The sequence below is a fragment of the Pieris napi genome, chromosome 13 (genome assembly GCF_905475465.1).
Source record: "Pieris napi chromosome 13, ilPieNapi1.2, whole genome shotgun sequence".
Lineage (NCBI taxonomy): Eukaryota > Metazoa > Arthropoda > Insecta > Lepidoptera > Pieridae > Pieris > Pieris napi.
The window spans coordinates 6,756,811-6,781,975 of NC_062246.1; the positions used below are offsets into that span (position 1 = coordinate 6,756,811).

The 25,165-nt window shown below is 33.7% G+C and overlaps 1 protein-coding gene across 4 annotated transcripts; it reads left to right on the forward strand.

Moving 5' to 3' along the window:
• Positions 1 to 1,266: 1,266 nt before the first annotated feature.
• Positions 1,267 to 23,110, forward strand: LOC125055229 (phosphoinositide 3-kinase adapter protein 1). 4 transcript variants are annotated; one of them, XM_047657598.1, is made up of 15 exons: positions 1,267 to 1,492; positions 9,262 to 9,565; positions 9,796 to 10,040; positions 16,562 to 16,679; positions 17,024 to 17,250; positions 17,869 to 18,035; positions 18,428 to 18,572; positions 19,112 to 19,263; positions 19,460 to 19,592; positions 19,970 to 20,160; positions 20,365 to 21,184; positions 21,260 to 21,340; positions 21,753 to 21,853; positions 22,257 to 22,390; positions 22,871 to 23,110. In XM_047657598.1, exons 1-15 carry the CDS (start codon positions 1,489 to 1,491, stop codon positions 23,040 to 23,042), a joined length of 2,994 nt encoding a protein of 997 aa, XP_047513554.1. In that variant the 5' UTR covers positions 1,267 to 1,488; the 3' UTR covers positions 23,043 to 23,110. The 4 variants fall into 4 exon arrangements, with proteins under 4 accessions (XP_047513554.1, XP_047513552.1, XP_047513553.1 ...); XM_047657596.1 differs by lacking the exon at positions 1,267 to 1,492 and adding an exon at positions 7,606 to 7,714; XM_047657597.1 differs by lacking the exon at positions 1,267 to 1,492 and adding an exon at positions 9,044 to 9,168.
• The last annotated feature ends 2,055 nt before the right edge of the window (positions 23,111 to 25,165 follow it).

The following is a 25,165-nucleotide window of genomic DNA, read 5'->3' on the forward strand; positions in this document are numbered from 1 at the left end:
GGGACATAAATTAATGTATTGGATTTTGATAAGTTAAGTTATGACAAAAAACAAAACCTCGCACCCGAACTAAGCCTGAGCGGTTTGCTACTCGATAGTGTTAATAATTTTGTATATTTAACTAACTATTAACCGGGACTTAACTTGTGTATAAATATTAGTAAAGAATCAACACCGGCACTCTGTATTTTTCAATAGCGATAGCGATACCGCTTTTAAGTTAGTTTGTTAAGTTTTTGTACCGCGAAATACCAAGATTGCTAGTTGCTATATCAGCGCTACGGATATTAAGAGAACTACATCAAATTGCACACAAAAACGGCGATCTTTATATTATAGTTAACAATATGGAAAGGGATAGACTACTGGTTCCGTACCTGGCTAAAACGCTTATAATAAGCATATAAATATGTTTCATTAGGCATAAAACTTGCAAAAAAATCCTCGGTAAAGGTAATTTATTTTTTTGGTTTAAATAAAAAAATCAACAACTGCCAAAACAAAACTAACCACGACAGCTTGTCCTTGCTGTGATGGATCAATCAGGTTTTAACTATGATTGTATTTCTTTATAAAAAAGAAAATTTAAATAATGCATTATGTATTTTTGTTTACTACGGCAGTTAAACATTAACATCTATTATGCTACGCGCGCCACACGCAAAATGATACTTCGTTTAATACTTATTTCATTGAATATGCCCAAAAATCGCACACACAAAGCAAAACCGACATTATGTTTAGTCAGTATCATCAGAAATTTTCTTTTTTATTATTATTTACCTATATGTAAATAATATAAACTCAAACTCAAAATATCTTTATTCATGTAGGTAAACAAGTACACTTATGAATTATCAGATAATAATAAGAACAGATCAAAGCTAAGTATATACAAGTACCTATCGTGCTACTGTAAAGCGTTTTACCAATTCAAGGACAAAGGTTATTGAGGTGCAAGCTCCAAAACAATGAATTGTATGAGTAACATAGTCGCAACATAAATAAAATAAGAAACCCATTATTTATCTTGGATATTATGCTTCTCATGTTGGATGCTACACGTACCGCATACAACGAAGAATAAAAAAATTAAACAATAAATCTCAACAATTCTACAAAAAATATAAAAGGGTAGGGAAACGTACACTCAATATAAACATCAAGGCTGACGACATTGCATATTCCGTGCATGCTCTAGACATTGGTGTTTCAACAAACACACATCGATTTTGCATCAAAAATAGCTCCCAAGACGTTCTAAACGCAAGTTTACGCAGCTCATCGGACGCAGCGGCTGTGTGCTACGCTTGTGAAAATTAATATAACCTTGCCATGAGTTTTCCGAGACGTGCGCGCGTATTTGTTACTCGTAAATAATCGCGATGCCGTTGTTATGAGCTGTTATCGGGGTCATCGCGCGTCAACGAACTAGTCGTTCGAAGATCCACCATCTTTGGCAGCGGAAGTAGCGGCGGATGTCCCGGCATGGGTGAGTAGAGTACCATATGAATGCTTAACAACAATCGCCTCGTTCCCACATTTTCTATGCGCCCCGTGTCCCGCCAAAAGTTTGTTCAACCTTTAATTTTTTGTCGAGATGCGTTTAATATGTATATGGTGGTGTTTATTTTAATTATCTATACACGTAGCTCTCGCTCTTCTGGATTTTGTTCGTACGTAAATAGATGTTATGGCCTATGAAATTTGAATCATAACAAACGCTACAACGTAAATGTTTATAAGTGTCTATTGTTTTATAGTGGATTTTTATTCTATGTTTTTGTGTCTATGCTACATCGTAGTATCTACGATTATCTATGGATTATGCTGTTAATAATATTATAATTATTATGAACAGCATAATCAAATCAACACATGCGACCAAGAATTGATTTGCATACATATGAGAAATCTACATAAATATATAAATCTACATATACATTTGTAATTAGCATCAATATAATTCATTAGTAGATTAATTATGTATTATTAATGAGTACATAACACAATAATTATCTCCAATTCAATTCGAATAGCGGAATGGTCTCTTGAACAGAATGTATAGAAGTTATACGTCATTGTCCTGAAAGAAAAATAGGATTTCCCGTTAAGAATAACATGTCCATAATTCAGCTAAACTAATACGTTAAGATCATAAGCATGCAAACGCCTAATTAATTATACTTTGTATATGATTAGCCTACTAATTTTGTGACATTGAATAACTTAGGTACTGTTAGGTATGCGTGCCAAACATATATCACACTTGGTTCTTGGTTACAACAATGCAACGATTATACGTTATTATTCTTTGTTTCCAGACGATCTTAGTTTATTACCAGAATATATGTGATGAGAAAACGCTTATGAACTAGGAATTTATGTAAAGGATTATTCCCTATAATAGTTTAGTATTTTTACAGTGTTTTAACAATATTACTCATGTATATATATACTATATAAATATATAAATAGAGTTTATGCAGCGGTGAAAAGGTTTTAATTGATACATCTAGTAAATACTTATTTTTAAGTAACTAACTTTTTATTTATAATCCAATTACCTACGTAACTCAGTAGGACCATGTACTTAATTAGTTCAATGTTTCAGGTATGTTCCGATTCCCAAAAAAAAATCTAGCGCGGCTGCTTTGTAACATAAAATATTTTATCTGTAATAAAATGTAAGGAAAACTGGAGGGTGTGAGTAATTTTAGCTACTCCAGCTTTCAATAAATAGAATTATGTCACTTCTTGACACGACAAGGATAAGACGCCTTAAGAGAACTAAACCTTTTGAGTTAAGTCTAGTGTAGTGAATATAATTAGTGCAAGTGCGGTATCTCGGGCACACGAACAGCGTGCATGTTTTGACACTCAAAACATTATAGAACACTAAGGGTCTGTTTCACAATGTACCTACGCATTTAAGTTCTACATAAGTTCCAAATTAGCTATTTATTACTTATTTGTAGGATAAACACTATTGTTGAGTTTAACGACTGTCAGATAGCGCTATTCGTCACATAAAGTCCATCAAAAGTTCCAAATAATTTATGTGTTCCATAGTCCATAGATATTTGGTACTTTATCCATACATTGTGATATAGACCCTAAGACTATTAATGAACATTAGTTCTTCCTTAGTTTGAGCTATTCGTATTGTAGAAAATTAAGTCAACATAATATTACTTATGAGCCATAATTATTGTATAGGCTAGATTGTAATTCGTGTAAAGTCGCACGCTTTTTTGTGAAGTTTATTGTAAGAAAAAAAATGTCACTGTTTAAGTAACTTTTCGCTTAGCTTATTCAAAAGAACCATCAAGACATAAGCTTCGTTGTGAATCGAACCCAGGACGAATCCACGAAGTTCTATTTATAACTACATACATACTTTATTTGGTATATGAAATAAAAAATCCATAAAAACTAGATCATCTTAATTAAATTCTTAAAATACTCTTTCGTCTCTTTTTATCAAATTGTGTCTCTTTTCAACGAAGTGTAAAACTTCGTTGAAAAGAGACAGAGTTCAGTTACGGTGCACGGTGTTTGACGGATACAGGTATTTGTGCATTAACAAGAACAAGACTCTTTGTATTAAATAAGAGTAATTTAAACAAAATTTGAAGTCATAGTGATGTCACTGTAAAGCATTTCTCGTTAAATTATTTTGGTCATTACTGAGAAATTCAAATTAGTTCACGTGTTTTGTGTTCTACCTCTGACCGTATGTCTTTATATTGCCGCGATGATCTAAAACATGCGTGCTTCTGGAATCTCTCTAATAAACTGGAGTGGTCATTGAACTCTGTACCTGCTAATAAATAGAACGGAAAATTAATTTAGGGTAATAATATTTTATCTGAGTCCAAGCTTCGTTTACTTGAAATTAACCACGGTATATATAAAGTAATCTGCTTAATTAATTGTTTATATTTTATTGAGTACTAAGTAAAGCTTTTATGGATAATTAGATACCAATATTATTTTGATTCAAACCTGGAGAACTCAAAAACTCTTCAGCATTATCTAATGTTAAGAATTAATTCGAAAAGCTTTGGTAAACGTTTATAAGGAAAAATCAATACTACTAAAGAGCAGCTGACAGAAGCGAGTTTAAAACGTCGTAAGAAATAAACAATATAGTTATGAAAGGGAGTCGCGGATGTATACTATATATTCTATGTGAGCACTTTGAATTAATTCGATACAAACGGAAGTAGCCAATTGTATCTAAGCTGTGGACGGCGCATGTCGCGACGTCTATCCCATAATGCCCATCTTTGTCTATTGACCCTTATTCTGTATTCTATGGATGTCTTCATTAAAGAAACACTATACATTTTAAATTAAGAACTTTTATGTATGACTAAGTATGACGAAAATAACTTGGTAACACGAGTAATTTGGCAGATGGGTCACAACTTGTTGTGTATAAAGATAATAAATGGAACATATCAATTTAAATAAAGTCATCTCTTAACATTTAAATTAATGATGTACAAGTTGGTGAGTAATGCGCGATATAATCTCGTTTTGTTTCGTAGGTGCGTTAGCGCATTGCACTTAAATAAACCCGAGTGTGCATTCCATAAATAACAAACTGATCTGGAACATACACCCAAGGAATTATGAAAAAAAGCATACAATATAGAAATTACGATTCCCGAAAAATGTTTTACTTTCGTAAAAGTATAAGGAATAAAATTATATATATATTCAAGGTGTCGCTTATGTATACTGTACCCGGTACTATTGCTTACCGGCATTTTAATAATACCTATATTAAAACGAAAAAGTTTGATTGAACTGAAATTTGTACAAAGATTACATACACTTTATGGTATCTATTCGCGTGACCGCAATATAAAAAAAACTTAAAAATTCATTTTTCGTACAGTCTGTGATGTTTGATATTATTATTTACATTACATTTACACCACTTGTTATACTTTAGTCATATTTTATATATGAAATTCTCGTGTCACAATGTTCGTTCCCATAATACTCCGAAACGACTCGACCGATTTTTATGATAATTTTTATTCATAGTCAGTAAGTATGAGAATCGACTACTATCTATCTTTCAAACCCCTAAGTGATAAGGGGTGTCCGACCCAAAAAAAAATTTTTGGATACCATTTTCTTTTATTTTGTGGCATTAAAAAATTACATACAACCCTTATTCACCCCTCTACGATCAACCTCTATTTTTTATAGATACATGGCAAAACAACGTTTGCCGGGTCAGCACTAGCTGACCCTGTTGAATATGTATGATACTAATCATACATATTCTTTTTTTTATATTTAATAAATTACAAAAACTGATGCAACGCAAATACATTGCGAAATGTTAGTGGAAAAGTCGTAAATTATTAGTATTCAATACAGATAATGTAAATCGTTTGATTAATAGTGTTAAAACTAAATGACTGTCAAGTGTAATTCTACTTTGTGTCGATCCTTTGTATATGCGTTAAGACAAAAGTGACCTTTGTTTAAAAACAGATGCATCTGTAAACACAGTCGCATCCACATCTGGTATAGGTTTTTTTGTCGCAGCGGTCAGTGATAAAACAGATTTAGGACGCTTTACCTAGATGTCTTTACATTTTAAGATATCATAAAGTATAAAGTTACAGGCCTGCCCTGCGATTCTGTAACTCACTTTTCGAACTCACACAGCGGTTTACGCATCGGCGGTCGCTCTCAAATCAGTCGTGAAGCAGTCATTTTATGATTTGGCATTCTGATAACGTGGGAACTTGTAGTTTATTGTTTATCAGAATGCCAAATCATAAAATGACTGCTTCACGACTGATTTGAGAGCGACCGCCGATGCGAAAACCGCTGTGTGAGTTCGAAAAGTGAGTTACAGAATCGCAAGGCTGTATGTATTAGGTATAAACAAGAACGATTTTGCTTTAGGCTTCGAAGTGAATGTATCCACATTATTCTAAGTTCTTTAGCGTCTACGGAGCGTAGCAGCAGACGGATGATCCCAGCAATTACGATTTGTCTATTGTCAAATCTATACGTTTTTTAGGATTTGTTCAGAAAATACCAGCAACTGAGTTTCATCATCGGTCGTCGAGGCAGATTACGAAATTCCATCCGTATCACCTTGCCGTCCGTCGTACCATAATTGAGCGTTTTTAAGGCAGTTTTTGTCGCGCACCACCACTATGTGGAACCAGCTGCTCATCGATGTATTTCCGAACCAATTTGACTTAGGGGCCTACATGAAAAGAGCGTACCGATTCTTAAAACGCACTTGCGAGCCCTCTGGGAATATTAGTTTCTATGCGGCGGTAACACTTAACATTACATGAAGGCTCGTTTGCCCTTTATATAAAATACAAGGAGTATAAGAAAACCTCTAATGTGGCAAATTTAATCTGAAACGTTAGTTGTTGTAAAACATATTCTGCCGATAACTGTTTTGTAGCAATCTGTATTTATATCTGAATTAATTACATCACAGAAAACGTGGTAATTTAATGAAAATACTGTGAGGATTTTACAGTACTGTTTGTTTTAAACGTTTAGACTTTATTGGGGAAACTTCTTACTCAGAATTGCTAAAACCAACCAAAAAACAAAACCGACTCAAATTACTTTAAAAGAAATCTCACATAAACCCAAAAATGTAGTACCACTCAACAGGAATTCGGTTATTAATATTTTGCACGCAACAGCTGCAAACGATTGCAAGATGTCGCCCCCAACACTTCTCGTTTTACAAACGTCTCCAGTTAAATGCTGAGATTTGAACTCAATGTAAAGTATGTCACGCGCAACAATTTTGGTACTAAGTTCTACAGTCCTTCTACTGGCTTCTTGTCAGAAATTCCAAACTGTCAGTAGATAATAAGCTACTCATCTACGAAATGCTCTTGAAACCAATTTGGTAATACGGGATTCAACTATGGGGTTCGGCGCGTGACTCTAACATAAGTATCATACAGAGGGTTCAAAATTACATTTTGAAACAAATATCCAACTGTCCGTGGTTTATAAAAACATCGGAGATTCATGAGCACCTCAAAATCAGGACTGTCAAAGAGGAGATCAAGACCTGGAGTATGAAATACAGAAAAAGGCTAGAAACCATACGGACCTAATAAATAGGCTTTAAAGGCGACAAATCCTAAGTCTTGATAGACACGGTTGAAAGAGAGGAGCAGTCTCGATGGAGATTTTGCTTTGAACGCCTAACAGCTCTCAACACATCTGCTCATAGTCTAGCTGACTGATTGCAAGATAAAGACTTATATAAAAAAAAAGTTCTACAGTCCTAATACAAATAATCATTGTCTCCATCTACATATGTCGACACCAGGAAGTAAGCTTGACTTATAATTATAGAATTAATCAAATACGATTGGTTCAAATATGAAACGTCAACAATTATATTTACAAACATTGAAGCGTGGCGTGTGCTACCAAAACGGACGCCGACCAAAATTAAATCTCGCAGGCCCCTTCATAAACGTATGTTGGGGTTCGTTTCCTGTTCGCGCGTGCTAAGAAAGCTTCCCTTCCTAAAAGCTCGCACGTGTGCTGAAGCTTCCACCTGCGCAAGCGTTGCTCTAAGTTTGTGATAGCGCAGAGCCCGCTACGCTGTCGACGGGATGTGTCGTGCTTAACGTTTATCGTACAATCATGGGACCCCAGTTCGATTTTTGTTTACGAGCGACAAGTAAGTTTTTTTTAATATTCGATCCACCGCTTTCACTAGTGATTTTATATCTTACTGAAACGTTAGTAGATTATGTTAATGTCAAACGAAGATACATATTATTTTACTAGTACATATATTACATGTATATGTAGATTACAATTATTAAAGGGCGAACATATAACGTGATTTATTATTATATATTCTATATAGTAATTTGTTATTCTATATATCTATCAACACAGTATACACTGCTGTATAATTCCGCCAATCTTATTCAAAGGCATTTAAAATAATACCTAATTCATAACTGATATTGTTCGTCAAAAAATATTTATTCAGGATTCACTGAAGTTTTCATTTGTTTTTCTAACAATATGTACATATTCTACGAATAAGTTAACATGATTTCCAAGAACTTAGATTGATTCATCTCTAACGATCGATTTCTTAGATTTTGTTCTCCAAACATTCCTATAATTAGTTGCTAATTCAACGCCATTAGAAGCATAGAAAGAAGTGTTATATGTGTTATTGTGTTGACCTAATGTGATTTATTGAATATTCATAACTATTATATTATTGTGGCGTATAGGTTTAAGTATAGATTTTCAAAAAGATATTTTGTAGTTCTCACGGTACTTAATGTGTAAAAACATTAAGATTAGATACGATTGTATACTAATTTGTGAGTACAGTGAGACCTGATGAGCACCATGTGTCCTCAGGGTGCATTCTTTCCGCCCCTTAGAGATGAATGGGATACGCCCAGCATGCGGGTCAACAAAAAACCTTTAGTACAGGATACTAGAGATTTTTAAAATTAGTTAAGTGATTTCCTATGTGTAAAAGTTCGTCTTTGTATTAAAGCAGATGCAGAGTGTAGCGTCATATTTATTTACAGCATACATCCGCCAAATTTTAACGAAAATATTATAAACCTATTACATTAGACAATTAAAAGATTTTTTTTGAATACCAGACAACAATAACTTTATGCTATAATTTTTTCAAAGTACGTTTTTAAACCGACTATATACATATTTGAATTTTAAATTAAGAATAATAGCGTATGTTTTAATTGATTGATAAACAACACGTCAATTGTAGTCCAAATTAATTCGCCGAATTAAACTCATTAACAGCTAAATTCCATATAAAGCTTATGAGTCATTCATTTAAAAAAGGAACAATAATATCCTTCTTTAAAATAGGTCACAACATTAGCTTCTCTTATCTAACCAAATCATCGCGATACGAGAACAGTGGTTTAAGTATCACGGTGCTGGACGAAGATTGCTTTCAATTCGCATTTTCCGGCTTAGGTACAAAAGTAGGTTGCTCTCCGCGCCCATACTGGTCGTAATCGAGAGCCGTTACTTCATTGTCGTTATTGAATAATTCCCTCAAGGCGCAGTCTGCCTCGGACGGCGGTAGCCATCGTGCGATACTCTTCCTATATATTATGACCGTCGGTAAGAATCCATACGAGTATTGTAATTAAATAAATAAAGACTTTCACTCAATTTGAATTCCTGATTCCAAATTTGAATTCTCTTTTTTTCTAGATAATCCATCTTACTTCGCATTTCCGGAAAAAGATGTCACCGACAATGCCAGTTCAACGGTCAGTGGGCCGGAGCAGTATTCCCGTTCTGCTCCTGCCCGAGCATGGGCAGATGGTGGTAGACCACTTCAATCACCAAGGAGAAGGGAGCCCGAAAGCCCAAGGAGAAAAGAGTTCAGGGCTCTCCTTAGGTCGCTGTCAGCGAAGGAACCTGAAAAGGCAGAAGCTTTTCTCAAAGGACAGCCAAGACCTGGGGACTGCGCGCCTGGTGACATGAGACATACATTTACTGCGCCGAGGATAAAGTAAGTGTACCACATTTGGTTAATGTCCTTATTTGTCTTCTAAATAAGACAAAGTAGGTACTAACTATTATTTGAAGTCTTCAAAATCAAGTTAAATGGCTTTAACTAACAAATGTATAATAGGTATTAAAGTTTTAAACTGTGGTTACTTTTGTTAATAATAATGCAGTTAGAATAAATACTAACAAATACATAAGGTCCTTGTATAAATCATATGTTTTGTTGCACAGGAAAGGCAAAATCAGTACAACTATAGTGACATCAGATGGGACAAAGGAGCATGAAGAGGTTTTCTATACTGTACCCCAACAGGGCCGCAGACGACATTCAGTTGGGGGCTATCTTGCCACAGGAGCAAGCGGTGCGGGTGAAGTTACAACTGTGCCCAGTGAAGTCCCTAAAATGCCACCTCCAAGATTCAATCAGCAGGACGATGAAGTCAGAAGAAGACGTCCAAGAAATTTCTCATTTAAAGGTTAGTTATATTACCAAATATAGGAATAGAAAATCACAGCTCGGAGCTTGTTCAATAGACCCTAATTGTATAACAAACTTTGTATACAGAATCAATAGTGATAATAAATTGGAAGGGCAATTTTATTGTGATTCCAGGAACATGACATAATTTAATTCTATTATAAGATAATTTATGTACACACGACTGATAAATGGTCATAAACAATACGAAGACAACACATAAATATTATCTAAGAGCGTTGCACTCGGGCCCTTCGACCCTATTTTGATAAACGTCTTTCCCTAAATATTAGAAAGCAGTCGGCGCTTTTGTTTTTAGCGTTTCGCAATAGATATCACTCTTTATAGGAACACCGACAGCCATTACTATTGCATAAGCGTGCATCGATATCCGTGCATATATTAACCTTTTTATGTGAACCTTCTTTGATATGAGAACTTATTATCACTTGGTAGTCAACATATGACTTACCGTAATAAATTATTGAATATATTAATTTAGTAAATAATTCTCACCTACATAAAAACACGTGACATGTTTTGTTATTACCTTTAAAGTCCTATCTTAAAACGACAATTTAATCTAGTGACAAAATAAGCAAAATATTGATTCTAATAAAGCTTATCGTTAGGAGACCAATTTTTTTCCTCATGACAATCAATACGTGTTTAGAGTCTATTTGATGATCGATAACGTTTCGGGAATATTTACGTTGGGTCTTGACAAATAAGATTAGAGAAGTTGCGATTGTGGTCGCGAGCTTGCGTTTTAGCGCTTTTAGTATGCGAAGTGCGTGCGCGCGAGTTGGCTGACGCCAGTGAACATTGCGCCGGAGTTCCGACCGACACTTTGAACTGCTCTTCGCAGCCTTCGAACATATAATTTGTAGTGCTTAGATGCATTTCAGTGCAATGTATCTTTAAGTTTTATAAGTGAATCGGTCAATCAATTTGAGGACAATGGCGGATCCTAATTTGAGTGAGTTAATTTGATTATTATTGGTACATCAAAAAATATTTACCATATTTTTGTATTACGATTGTTTATATTTAGGAAAATGATAACATAACTTTCATTTCACTTTTTAATGTCTTAGATTGCTTGATTAAAATTATTATTATTTACCAATATATTCCATATCTAAATAATATATATATCATTATTTAAATCATTGTTAAGTTTTTGCGAAAAATGTGCGGCGTAGAACTTAAAAATACGTTCATAAATATGAATTCTAAGAAACATTTGAAACAGATGAGACGACCTTAGTCCTTCTTGAAATCCGAAGACCGCCCAAATCAATGTCAAAGAGTAGCTCAACCTATCTTTTTACCCGCCTCGTGTCATGGCAATACCAACCTTTTGTTACCTAACATAAGGCTAATAATTGCATGACAATATTAAGAACTTCTCTGTGGGCACATTAGTTATGCAGGGTAGCAAGACCAACAGAATAAACATGGTGTACTTTACATGCATAAGAGCGTCTCCCGTAATGTACTCGCTGTGGGAATGTAAATGCACAGACGCCTATTTTGTCTTAACATCACGAGAGTTTTACTCCTTGACTGCATATATTATATATTCTTTGTGACCTGGTCACTAGTCAGTCAATATTAGCGCAGACGATTTTAGGGAAGAATAATCTCCTAAAATAGGTGTGATAAAATCTACTTCCACGAAATTATTTTTATTAAAATTTGAATTTAGAACAAGAATTATTTTGTACTATTGTTTTGTGTGATTCACAGTTTGCACTTCATAAATTTCTCAATATTGTTTGATTATATTGGACAGGACATCATCTTTATCAGGACCCTTAACTGATTTAACTGTTTACTCGTGCTAAATAGCCTGCTAATTAATATGTGCCAGACGTCGCCATACGCAAGTAGCGCCACATTATCGCATATTTCCTTTAATGGTGCTACTTAAAGCTTTTGATGTTTCGTTCAATAAAATTAACGTAATTTTTATTGTTATTGTGCTAACATTGTTTGAATATTAATTCTTCCAAATTTACAAATACAACTTAGTAAAGTAAATTTTAAACGTGTCAAATTAATTTAGATAAAACAAATTTCGTAATTTTTTCCCAGTATTGATATATTATTTGTTCAATTAATTTTTATAAACCAAATATATTGAATACTATATTTAAACGATGTACAATAATTAATACTGCATTAGTCATAGCTAACAATTGAAATCTAAAATGGTTTTAAATTATTTCAGTTATTAATTTCATTAATATAATATTTTTTTAGAATGATTAATAATTTTACAAGTTAGTATGATTAGCTAAAATCTGGATATTTTCAGTGTTCTGAAAATAAGCATAATATTAACGCGACCTAAAAATTATTTAGCAGACAGAAAGTGGTAAAAAGAGGGATGTTTATTTTAACATGATGAATCATGACGGCCAGCTCACACTTCTCACTAAACTCATTGTTTTTAGAATCAACTAAATATGAAAACATGACCGCCTTCGTGGCTTAATCATTAACCTCATGACGTCATCTCATCATAGTGCGTATATCCGAATCCCAGCTTCGATTCCCGGAGCGACAATAATTTATTTGTAGGTACCTACCCTGGGTAAATTACTCGAGAGCCAACATTGTCATTTCTGTATGTCTTAAAAAAATATTCTGCCTAAGAGAAATTGATTCTATTTCTCTTTCCAACCCCCCAAAGCCCCTACGAATAGTGATTGCGATTTCGTGGATCCATCAGGTTACTACGTATGAAATAAAAAAAGTCATATGATTCTTCTGTGTTTGTGCACGAGATTTCTACTCCTTTCAAATTGCGACCGGATTTAGGATTTGTCGGACATCGCTTTCTAGAATATACTAAAACCTAAACACCTATAGAGAGGCAGAAATGTATCTGCAGAAGATCTCGGATGTTAAATATAAATCACGGGAAATGCCTTAACTATTCTAACTTTTAATGGAGTCCAGTAACTTGATAGATAAAGTTTGTAATACAATTTAGAACCAGCCGGACGTGGTTATATTGTTCCAGTTTTTAAGGAAATGTGCATAAACAAAGGATGACCTATTCCCAATCGAATAGATCAAAAGCCACCTGACTGGTAGGAAACTGCAATATCTCATTCGGTACTTCAAAGCGTGAGGTTAATGAACTGAAAACTAAAGCCCTCCGCCCTAAATTTCGACTGAGCAAGAATGATTTACAATTAGTTTGTAGGTACTTGGAGTAATTGAATTACATGGAAATGCATTACGGGGCGGATGCTTCTGAGTATTTTTATTCCGAAAATAGATATTTTCATAATGCATTTGTTCTATAACATTAATTGTTTTATGACAGACAGACGGATATTTATTACTAGCGAAACACACACAGAGAAACACAAAAAATAATAATAATAATAAACAAATAATTATGGAAAGAAAAGAAAAAGGAATATGGTTAAAGTGTGTAATGGCGACGGCTCAGCATTATGCTGCAGAGCAGACATGGTCATTCTGCCAAAGACCACCATATGATACTGTTTGGTCTGTACAACCTAAATCTGTATTTATATGTTTCTATCATTTTTGAAGTTATACTTCTTTAGGCGCGTTATGAAAAATTGATGAGAGTGAAATTTTACGATGCGCGCGCACCGTGACACAAAATTAACAGAATGAAGTTGCCCACGGAAGATGCTACGGTATTGGACATAATTTAAAAACAACATTCGAATAATAATAGAATTTATGTTACACTTAATGTAAGAGAATAATAATAAATATTTATTTATTTTATTTTTCAAATGTAAACTGAACTTTATTGACTATAATTACTCCTTTCCCAGTCTTTGATTATTTAATTGTAATTAATTATTTGCATGCAATCAAAAACTATTTTTAATAATGCCAAAGAAGTATAACTTCTTACGCGCGTACATAAGTACACGCACCCTTTTTTTTTAAATATTGCAATTTTTAAACTCATACTGGTAACCTTGAGTGTATTTGTAATATCACGTAGCTAAGATCCTGGAGGCAGGAGTTACCGTTGAGAAAATAGTTTCGTCCACGTCATCAGCTACTTTCCATTAAAAATCTATAAGCATAGATTTTTAATGGCCATACCTAATCGCGTGGTATATCGAAACTTATTTTACATATAAATTTTATTTTAATAAACAATAGATTAATTTTTTTTAATAATTGTTATCCATACACAGCTGATGGGCTAAAAACACAGATGCATAAGTTATTCCGGGCGTTTCTGATAGACGTTTGTCTATTTAGGAAACGGATATTACATTTAGTCTTCATTTGGCGGCAAAGGTATATATAAATCCGTACGGTTTCCGGCGCGCGCGATGCATAGAATATTTTGTAAGCACAGCGCACCCTGCAATAAAATCTTAAACAGTCGTTTGCTTTCTTTAACACTTGGAAATGTGTTTTTAGGGCATCCGTACTTTTTTGAACAGGCCTTATTTTGATAGGTGGATCATTAGTAGAGACTTTTTTTTTTCGTTCTCTAGTTGTTTGTATTGTTATAGGCAGAAGTAAATTTAAAATAAAAAATGAGATAATAATAGTTTTAGAATCGGCAGTCATCTATGCGTAATATGTATAAAAATAACGTTCAAGAACTTCATTAGTTTATCCTTTTTAAGATCGGCTCAGTACTTTTAGAACTGAACACAAAAGATCCGACAACATTATTTTTAGATGTTCTTCAGTAATTTCAGAATGAGTAAATGAATCCTTATCTTTTAAATGCATGTCTGACTTAAATTCTGTTTAATTGATTTCAAGTACCATTTAAGATTGGTTAATGGAAAGAGCTGGTTGGGTTTACTTAAATGCAATCTGTTGATCCATTAAAGTAACACGGTAGCAACACAGTACTTCATTTTTAATACGTCCTCTTGCCTAATAATAAGTACGTCAATCTTAAAAGTACTTACTGAAGTTTCATCGTAGCTGCATTTTTATTGGTGCGTCATGGAATTAAGAGAATAGCATTACTGTTGTATGGAAACTTTAATATAATATGTTGTTATTTATGCTTACTATTCTTGCCAAATGAGATCGCTTGTTAGCGATAAGACTACTTGTGGATTTCTGTATTATTTAAGTTTCATAACTATTTTGTATTATACGAGCTGCCCTCGCAAACTTCGTTACGCCTTGTTTTTTAACAGCTACATATGGAACATTTTGCATAGAGACTGTTTGCGTACACAATTACAGAAATCTGGTTTTTAGGTTTTTCAAATTTTTCTCGCCATTAAAACCTTCCTCATAGTTCAAGCCATATGTAAAAAATACTCGAATTGTTCCAGCCGTTTTCGAGTTTTGCTCTTAGCAACATATGTTGCCATGAATTTTTATTTATATAGATAATAACATTACAAAGAATTAATTAATTATGACAGTAGGTAACATGTTACGCATTTCTAGAAGTATTTTATAACTTCATTCTCTGATGCAAAGCTTGTTAAATTGCATCTTTTAGATAAAAGATTCGATATTAGTATTTTACATTATATACTTTTAACTACGCTTTTTAGATTACACGAGAAAGAACTCGCATGGAGAATATGAGTAAACATTAACAGCAAGTTCAAGTACAACAATGACTTTAAATAGTTACCATATGTCCAATTCGTACATAAAGCTCAGTATTAACGCCGAGAGTTTATTACTGAATCCGTGAACTTTGGTCCAGCCAATGACCTATGGGATATCGGGTGAACATCGCTTATGCCTTGATTATCCCTTGACACCACATCCTTTCGGTTTTAATCTTGATTGAGAAGAGCAACTCGACACTGCATGAATGTTACTTGTATTTGTTTTATTACGTTGTATTAAATTATCGGAAATTAAATTTTAGAGTTAACGAACGGAACCTTCCGAGCTCCGCCGAAAAACTGTTGATGATTTCGTTGAATCTTGTTCCTGAAGTAAATGACTTTCAAAGCTTTGATAGACGGTTTTGTCTCATCGTGGTTCAAAGGCCATTTTTATGATTTTAATTTTGGAAAATTTGCCCTCTCCTGTGCACATTGATACCATCAAAAACACATACATTCGCAATGAAATTTCAAGGTATTGCTACATCTGATAGCTCTGAAATTTTGATTTTAGAGAATTAATGGTAGTAAAATGAAGATGTCTTGAGAGGACCTCTCTTTTGTTGAGGCCCCGTGGCAGAAGCCCCGGTTGCCTTCTCGTCAAAATTAAATCAAAAATTCAAAATTGTATATACAGCTATTTTTTAATACTTAATTATATACTCAGATTCTTTCATTGGATTTAACGGTAACTTTAGTTAGTAAAGATTTAAATATGTCCACCAATCGCAAACTAATAAGGTTATACTGACGTTAAATCAATCGTTGACTAATTAGGCATTAACTTAAATTAAGATAATTTAAAGGACAAAAATTCTGTCGGTTTAATTAGTTCTAGATTGAGCTATTGTAAGGGTTTGTATGTTAATTTAAATAACATAAATGATATTTATTTTTTTAGAAATGGAAGATATCGCGATCCTGTGGAGCTCGGGTTCGCCTGAGAGCGCTCTATGGTCCAATTATCTGGTGGCCAGCTTTGACAAAATCATGTCACAAAGAGCAAGGCACCATTACAGGTAATTTGTTATTTATGTAATTAGTAGGTTATTTCTTCTAACTGGTGATGCTTTGTTGGATTCTCGGGGAAACAAATAAGGTTTCAACCTGAAATGAATAACGAAATCATTTCAAACATTTACGGTTGATTATTTGTAAAATTAATATTATATCAGTGATGATTTAATCTACAAATTATTATTAAACAATAGGGAAGACAGAAACAAGTGCGCGTTTTTCGGTTTTTGTAGGCGATCAGCCAAACCTTTTTAATCGAAATAATTGTTTTGCTAGACATCGAACAAAGAATGCTTCGACGCATGCACGCGGTAATGAAACTACTACAGACTTAATTTTTTTATAGAGTAACACCAATAAAGGCCGAAGAATTGATGTCTCCAGACTCTCAGGAAAAATTGGATAAGTTAGCAAAAGCTCAGTTGCAAATCGTTATCCTATGTCCGATACTTGCGACAAAAATGGCGGATTTAAAGCGAGACCTCCATTGTGATGACATATTTAAGTCCGAGAAAGTTCTTGTCATGCTGCTGGGAGTAGAAAGGAACAGTGTTATCGCGCAAAATTGTGATGGTATGTATTTTTTTTAATATAATAATAATATTTTTTGTCTCGACACACTGACACTGACTGACGACTCATTGGTCTAGTGGTTAGTACCCCTGACTGCGAATCCATGGGTCCCGGGTTCGATCCCCGGCTGAGGCGAACATCGATGTGATGAGCATTTGGTGTTGTTCTTAGGCGTTGGGTGTTTAAATGTGTATTTATATGTATATCTATCTATAATATGTATGTATATCCGTTGCTTGTGTTATGGGTACTAACCCATAACACAAGCTTCACCAGCTTAGCATGGGAATAGGTCAATTGGTGTAAATTGTCTTTAAAAAAAAAAAAACCTGATCTCTCCATTTTGCGGTATTATTTTGCATACAGTTTAAATAAAAATATACCAGTGGCGCTACAACCTTCTTAGGTTGTCCGATTTCTGTATCTGTTTCATGATCATTTGTCAATCTATTAGGCAAGTAGGTGATCAGCCTTCTGTGCCTGACACACACGCCGTCTTTGAGTCTAAGGCAAGCCGGTTTCCTCCCGATGTTTTCCTTCACCGTTCGAGCAAATTGCGCACATTATTCTCTAGACCTATATTGATTGATTTCTATAGCTTCTTTTTTTTGTACACAGACTATCCAACCGTTGACGAATGGCAGATGATGTCAGTTCGGGAGAAGGACACATCATTTGTGGATACATTCCTGACAGCAGCAGTGGGTATACTCCGTACAAAGGACTGCAAAGACACAGCCACAGACAGAACAAGCTTCTCCATTGTGCCAAAGAAAGTGAAAATTGTAAGTGGATGTAATTATATACCTAATTAAAATAAGCTATTCAACCCCATTAACGAATTACAATACAAGGGACCATTTGACGATTGCTGTAATGTTAAGACATGTAAAGGAATATAGTGTTAAACTCGTTTAAATGTTATGAAATGTCAACTGTAAACTCATGAAAACTTTTTGCTCTTTAAGTCATCTAACAGTCTATAGTATAGACAATAATACAAACTCATAGACGTTTTTATTTAAAAAGTTAAGATAGTCTTAGTAATATTTATAGGAACATAATTTATAAAAAATTACATTTTTTACAATGTAATGCGAAACTCAAACATTTATGTACCACATACGGTCATCATGTTCTAAACAAAGAATTTCCCTAATAACTATCATTTTCGTAGGGTCAAAGTCGAGTGATAGCGCTACTGAATGACCCCATTAGAGAGGAAGACAGTATCAAGATTATGGTCGATAAGAAAGGCGAGGTCATTCATATACCTACTTTCAAGAAGAGGAATCCTTATACATTGCAATTTGATATACCAGGTAAATTAACAAAAGGTTTTTAGATGAAAATAACAGTAATATTTATTTAATATAATTTCTATGCGTAACTCACATTTTAGGAGTATTATGAGTTCAAACATGTGTTCGTAAAACCTCGATAACTCAGACCTTACGAGGCATATCCAAAAATTTAAATTCTTTCTACCTTAACATTATTAGTAATTTAGCGCGTAAACAAAAATTTTCGACAAATTTGTCATATTTCTTATTGTCTCTAATGTACTACTTATATATATATATACTTGCTATACTTGTATGTCAAACGTAGTTTGTCTTTTCGCGGGCGAGATACTGTTTCTTGTGATGAAACGAGACTTAGTGCTAACTGTGACTTCTTGGATTTTGGATTTTGACATACTGGAGTGCTAATTCACGCCTAGTTTCTGAACCTTACCCTTATTATAAATATTTCACATTAAGCGATAAACTTAATTGTGGTAAGAGAATATTTGGATAGCGTCCTGTGATTATATTTAATTGATTTTTATTGTAGTTATTTGACTAGAAACTTTTTACAGAGTCATGCTTGGAAGTGTCTATGTTAGTTTGGGTGCGTGTAAGCAAGAACGGACAATCCTTAGGACGAAGACAAATCAAATGCGAGAGTCGACTCAGAGAATTGGACCAGCTGCTTCGTGCTTCCGACCATCCTTTAGAATTTATGTGCCAGGTAAGTTTTGCCTCATAATTCATATTATTCTCATTTAAAAAAAAATATAAACAAAGATTTGTCCTCTATGAGCAGTAGGCATGGTGAAAAAGGAGCACGCACTTACATTCTTCTAGTACCTACACCAATCTATAAATTTAAGTTGCAACTCCTTGTAAAAAACTTCATATTAAATTGAAATATTATTTTGTTTCAGACATTAGGTTTTAAGACAACTAGCAAAGAACAACTGGATAGCTGGATGCTCAATGCCTTTCAGAAGAATATTCCGCCTCATTTCAATCTTCTGTCATCCACTGAACAGTACAATCCGAAAGCTGATGTATCGAGTAAGTGGACTCAATTATAATTACTAAAAATAAAATAACATCAAAAAGCCCAAAGGTATCCAAAACTTCGAAGTTTATTTAGCAAAAAATATTATTCAGAATCACTATAACACTATACACAAAATCAAAATTTGATCTTAACATATTAAAATGTATATTTACTTACTTTGATAGTGCATCTATACCTTGCTATATTGCCGTTCTCCATACGCGCTTTACTTTGCCCACATAAAGAAAAACCAATCCTGTCACAGTTCTAATCCACGACCTCAGATTGAGCGCATTTCAGTAAATGCGCCAAATATATATATAATAACTAAATAACGTCATAATAAAGGGAACAAGTTCCTCCATTAATAATCTATTGAATCTACTAGGTGGTGAAGAATACCCAACGTTACTCCACTGGGCAGCTCGATTCGGTCTAGAAAGAGTTTGTTGGCAACTCCTCGAATGTCCCGGTGGTGGGGCTGCGGTCGCGTTGATGAACGCACGTAGACGCACACCGGCGGACCTTGCACGCGACCATAAACATTACAAACTAGCTGATATGTTAGCTGATCATCTTGTAAGTCATTATAATATTGATATTCCTAAATATTGTGTCGAGAACATACAAAACATCTGGTCCAATTAGTTTCAAGTATCGCAAGCAATAATATAATTTTACTATTTAAAAAGAACAATACATAGCAGTAATTTATACATTAACAACATTTAAAAAGCATTAATAACCAAAGTTCAACAATTCTAATGAACATTTCTCTTTCAGAAAATAAACGAATTCTCGAACATGTACTACTATCTTAAGAACATGTCTGACCCTGATAAGGAAGGGCAGGAAGAGGGCAAACAAGAACTACAAATCGTTGAGTCCACTGACGTCATCGATTCACCAACGCGTGAAACCGCTGTCAATGGCTCTGATCCATTCAGCGAGACGTGTACACAAAGTTTGGAAGATAACTTCGAAAAACCAGACGATATCACAAAGAAAAGAAGACCTAGTCTCAAAATACCAAAACCTAGCGAGCAATTATACCAAAACGATTTCCAACTTCGCGACGACACTGCAGACCGAATCCAACAAGCAATCGAACACGACTATTTAGTACAACCATCGAACATCAAAGTAGAAAGTCCCAAATTTCGACCAAACAACTTATACGCGAACAGCTCGAGATTAATCCCCCACCAATCTGATATCTTCTTATACTCTCCCACCGAAGAGTCCAAATCATTTCTGATAGAGACTCCAACATCTGATATAAGTCAGATTACTTTGAGTACCAAAGATAACCGCAATAGTGGTAATTCAGTAAAATCCGGTAAAGATGCAACTGGACAAGAAGAATTAGCTGAAATAATCAATGATTTTAAAAACAACGTCTTCTCAATATCCGAAGTGGAAAAGCTAGTCATGGAATGGCGGAATAGAAATGAAACGCAACAGTCACTCAAAGAAAAGCAAGAACAGTTAAATAAAATGCGTGAGGAATACGATAAGATTCAACAGAAAATAAAAGATAAGCTAAAGAGGCCTACACCATTCGAGAGGGTTAAAAAGATGTTTTCTAAGAGTAAAAATAAACGTACGTATATATATTATGAAATTTCTAAATAATGTTTGTCAAGTGAAACCAAATAAATATATTCCCTTTTTGTAGATAACGATGGCAGTAATAGTAATACAGGCACTATTGAGAAACGAAATGGAAGTACTAGACCTAATAGTAGCCTAAGTGAAAGTAAGTACGCTTTAGTCTTTTTTTTTTTTTTTTGACAAATAATACCATGCTTAGCTGGTGAAGCTTGTGTTATGGATACTAGGCAACCGATATACATACATATTATAGATAGATAGACATATAAATACATATTTAAACACCCAAGACCTAAGCACAACACCAAATGCTCATCACATCGATGTTCGTCTCAGCCGGAGAACCCGGGACCCATGGATTTGCAGTCAGGGGTACTAACCACTAGACTAATGAGTCGTAAAATATTTTAAAATCTTATTTTTACGCGTAACCATTTGTTGGCGATGTAAGATATTTCATACAAATATTTCATGACTACAGCTACATAAACATTATATTTTTATAAGTTATAAATTTGATTTTGAATCTACAGTTTTTTAAAGAGTTATCTTTTTAGGTTCATCATCATCAGGTCGTCTGAGCACAGTGAGTGGCGGAAGTGTTGGAGAGACTAATAGTGTACAATCAGAATGCCACGATGATAAGGCCAGATCTATTGTAAGTACTTTAAATTTCTTAGAAGTTGTGTTAACATAGATGTTTTCGATCATACAGAAAGATATTTAGGAACAAACAACGCCCAGCCTGTGGTCTACATCTCTATACTAAATAAATTTAAATTTTAGCGCCCTTCATATGTTCTATAACATTTTTAGGATTCAATCTCTTATGGGACTAAATTACTTAGTGTATGAAACTGTTCAAATCTAAATATTAAACAACACTCCTTGACAAACCCTAAAACCTAATGATTACTTTTCATAGGCATCACATCATTTCACATCGATTAAAAAGCTATTTTATATGAAAAATCATAATAATTACACACTAATCAGTAATAAAGATCGATAAGTGGCCTACTGCTCATACTTAAGGTATAGTAATAAATATTGAATTTCAGATATCGTCAAGTACACTAACAATGAACTCTTGCGACGGCGACAATCGCTTGGATGATTATCTGATTCCGCCCCCGCCTCGCCCTGTCAACGGATGCGCTCAATTCACAACATTTGGACATCCCAAACAAGATAGGTAAAGCACATGTAATTGTCATTAACTACAGGAATTCACTCATTTAACTCAATTTTAACAAGCTAGTTAACGCGTCTATTCTTAGTAACACTACGCGATTGAATTGAGTGGACTTTTGAAACGTAATCAAATGTGGTACATAATTTTTTTTTTGTATGTCGGTTCGATTACGTTCGTAAGACATGTTATTTTTTATTGAAATAGACTTGATTTCCATATAAAGAATTTTTTTAAATGAGAAACAGCGCTATACATTTTTACAGGTTATAATTTTGAATTTCTCAATTTGCTACAACCTTTTATAGGATAAATAGACAAGCACAAAACCTTATAGACTGTCACTCCATAATTTTATAATAAAGTTGTCTATTATAGACTACTTTCAAATATCGGTAATCTAACTTACGTAGTCTGTGAATGATGTAACGCTTCCACTTGAAGATCATCACAACAATACTATATCTTTATATTATTCCGCAGAACACACATGGCTACAATAGTAGAAAGGGAGGCCTCTGCGTCTCGCGAGCGACTCGACTGCGACTCGGACGCAACGCACTTACGAATGACTTTTGGTGCCCGCGACCGAATTCGTTGTGACGACCGCGATGGAGCTCACATGTACATGAATATATCTGCTACTCATTCTTAGATAGTCATTAGGAACATTTATCAAACTTATTAAAAATAATGATACATAAACATTGCTACCAAGTAAAATGAATGTTTTCTGCCAACCACTTAATAATTATGTCCCCACCTAAACAATTAGAGATGGTGAATAGTTCCCAGAAAATTAGTTGACAAGGGCCTTAAGAAGCGCAGTCGCTTTTTGTTTTGTTTCTAAACATGTTATTACTTCCAAAAAATCTATCATATTCCGCTCTGAGGCGTGTATATTGGTAATTGATCAAATTAAATCTAGCTGTCATAGCAACTGTCAATTGTAACTGTTTACGAGATAGACGTATATTGTTAACAGAGCATCTCTAACAAAGATAACGTCTTATTCTATAAAACCCGGGTTTGACACAAAATCACTTTGCGATAGACGTGACCCACTACCGCCTAAGGAATTTGTATGACAATGACATTAGCTCTCGCTTTGTCACGTGACCAATTTCATTAAAACCTAATTAAAAATTTGGCGTGATTTTGTCTCAAGCTACTACTAGCTACTACTCTTTTTTTGTAAGAAAAATAAATATGTTTGACATAGACTTAATACTAGAGCTACAGACTATTGAAAATTGTTTACTTTTCTTAATGCCCGATTTGATTCATTTTTAAAACCAAGACTGAAAATTACAACAATGTAAATACTTGTAAATAATTACTGTTAGTGAAAATTTTATTTATTTGGAATGCTTTTACGGTACAAAATAATAGTTACTTTATACCTTTAGGATCTTAGGAATAAATAAAAACAAAATATTTTATTCATACTTTTATATTAACTTTCCCAAAATGCATTTATGATACAAATATACGTATAAATAAATGATAAAGTCGCCTTTTAATATCCCCTCTACACTGGCTACTAATTCAAATTCGTCAGTTGATCTATGCTTAACGTATGGGCCTTATTATAAAACGTAGACTATAGTACTGTTTTTGTTGCCATTACGATGTTATTTCAATATAAAAATAATGGTAACACTGTACTTATTTTCTATAGCGTAAAACAATGTTGTATATATTGGCTGTAATTAGACCATTAATTAATTTAATTAAGCATAAAATAGTTCGGAAAAGGAATTCATGCAATTTTTCACTTCTCCTGCATTTAAAAACATTTTTTTTAATTTAAATGAAATCCTATTTACTCAAAATGATATAACTTCAAAATAATACTTCTTATGACATAATAATTGTTTCTGACCAGCATTATGTGAATTTAAAAGGAATTTGCAAGAAAGGCGTTAAGCATAGATTTTCTATAAAATATACTACTTCTAAACTATTGAATGGCCTCTTTTATAAGAGGGTAAGAACTATACCAAATAACATTAAGTCTGAATTAACAATCTAAGGAAACAGAAATTAGCGCCAATATGTCAAAAACCTATTGAATTTTGACATTGATTGGTCGCTAGACGTCTCGTTTCTGAATCTAACCATAGACCTTAATTCATAGATTGTTTAATCCTATTGCACTGGTACGTTAATGTTTTACCAAAAATACAAACAATAGTTATAAATTATGACATTCGTAAAAAATGTAAATTGATTAGATAGATGCGGAATATTTATAAATGTTTAAAATAGGAGTATAGTCTAATTATTATTTTTATACAGTTTTATTACTTTCTAAGAGAGCAAGACTTTGTGTAGACATTAAAGTTAAAATATTAAGATACAAAGGCCTCTTTTTAATACTTGGGTCAATCAAGAAACATCACGGTATATTTTAATTTTAAAAATTTAAATGAATAAAGTTTTTCATTAACTGGCATCGACTACATTTTATAGGAGACTCCGCGCTCCTCGGATTTTCACGGCTATTTTTTATATTTTGGAAATTAAAATAGCCTTTATTACTTAGGAATAGTGTAGTATATTAATATATTCGTTACCAACATACAAAAATAATTCCTCTGCTTCCACATTGTTAAAAATGTCGGGGTTAATGAAAACATCTCTATCACCGTTATGTTTAATTGGCCCATATATTCTTACATATATTTAAAATTATCGTGGCGAAATTGGATGACAGATATAATAGAAGTTCATATAAAAATTTTAGAAATAATATTAAGAATTCGAAGTTTAAAA

Excerpts from the sequence above, each read along its gene's own strand:
- LOC125055229 (XM_047657596.1), top strand. The coding sequence starts at position 7,678 with ATGGGACCCCAGTTCGATTTTTGTTTACGAGCGACAA. Across the intron at positions 17,251-17,868 it reads TATCGCGCAAAATTGTGATG|ACTATCCAACCGTTGACGAA; the intron begins GTATGTATTTTT and ends TTTTGTACACAG. Across the intron at positions 18,036-18,427 it reads TGCCAAAGAAAGTGAAAATT|GGTCAAAGTCGAGTGATAGC; the intron begins GTAAGTGGATGT and ends TCATTTTCGTAG.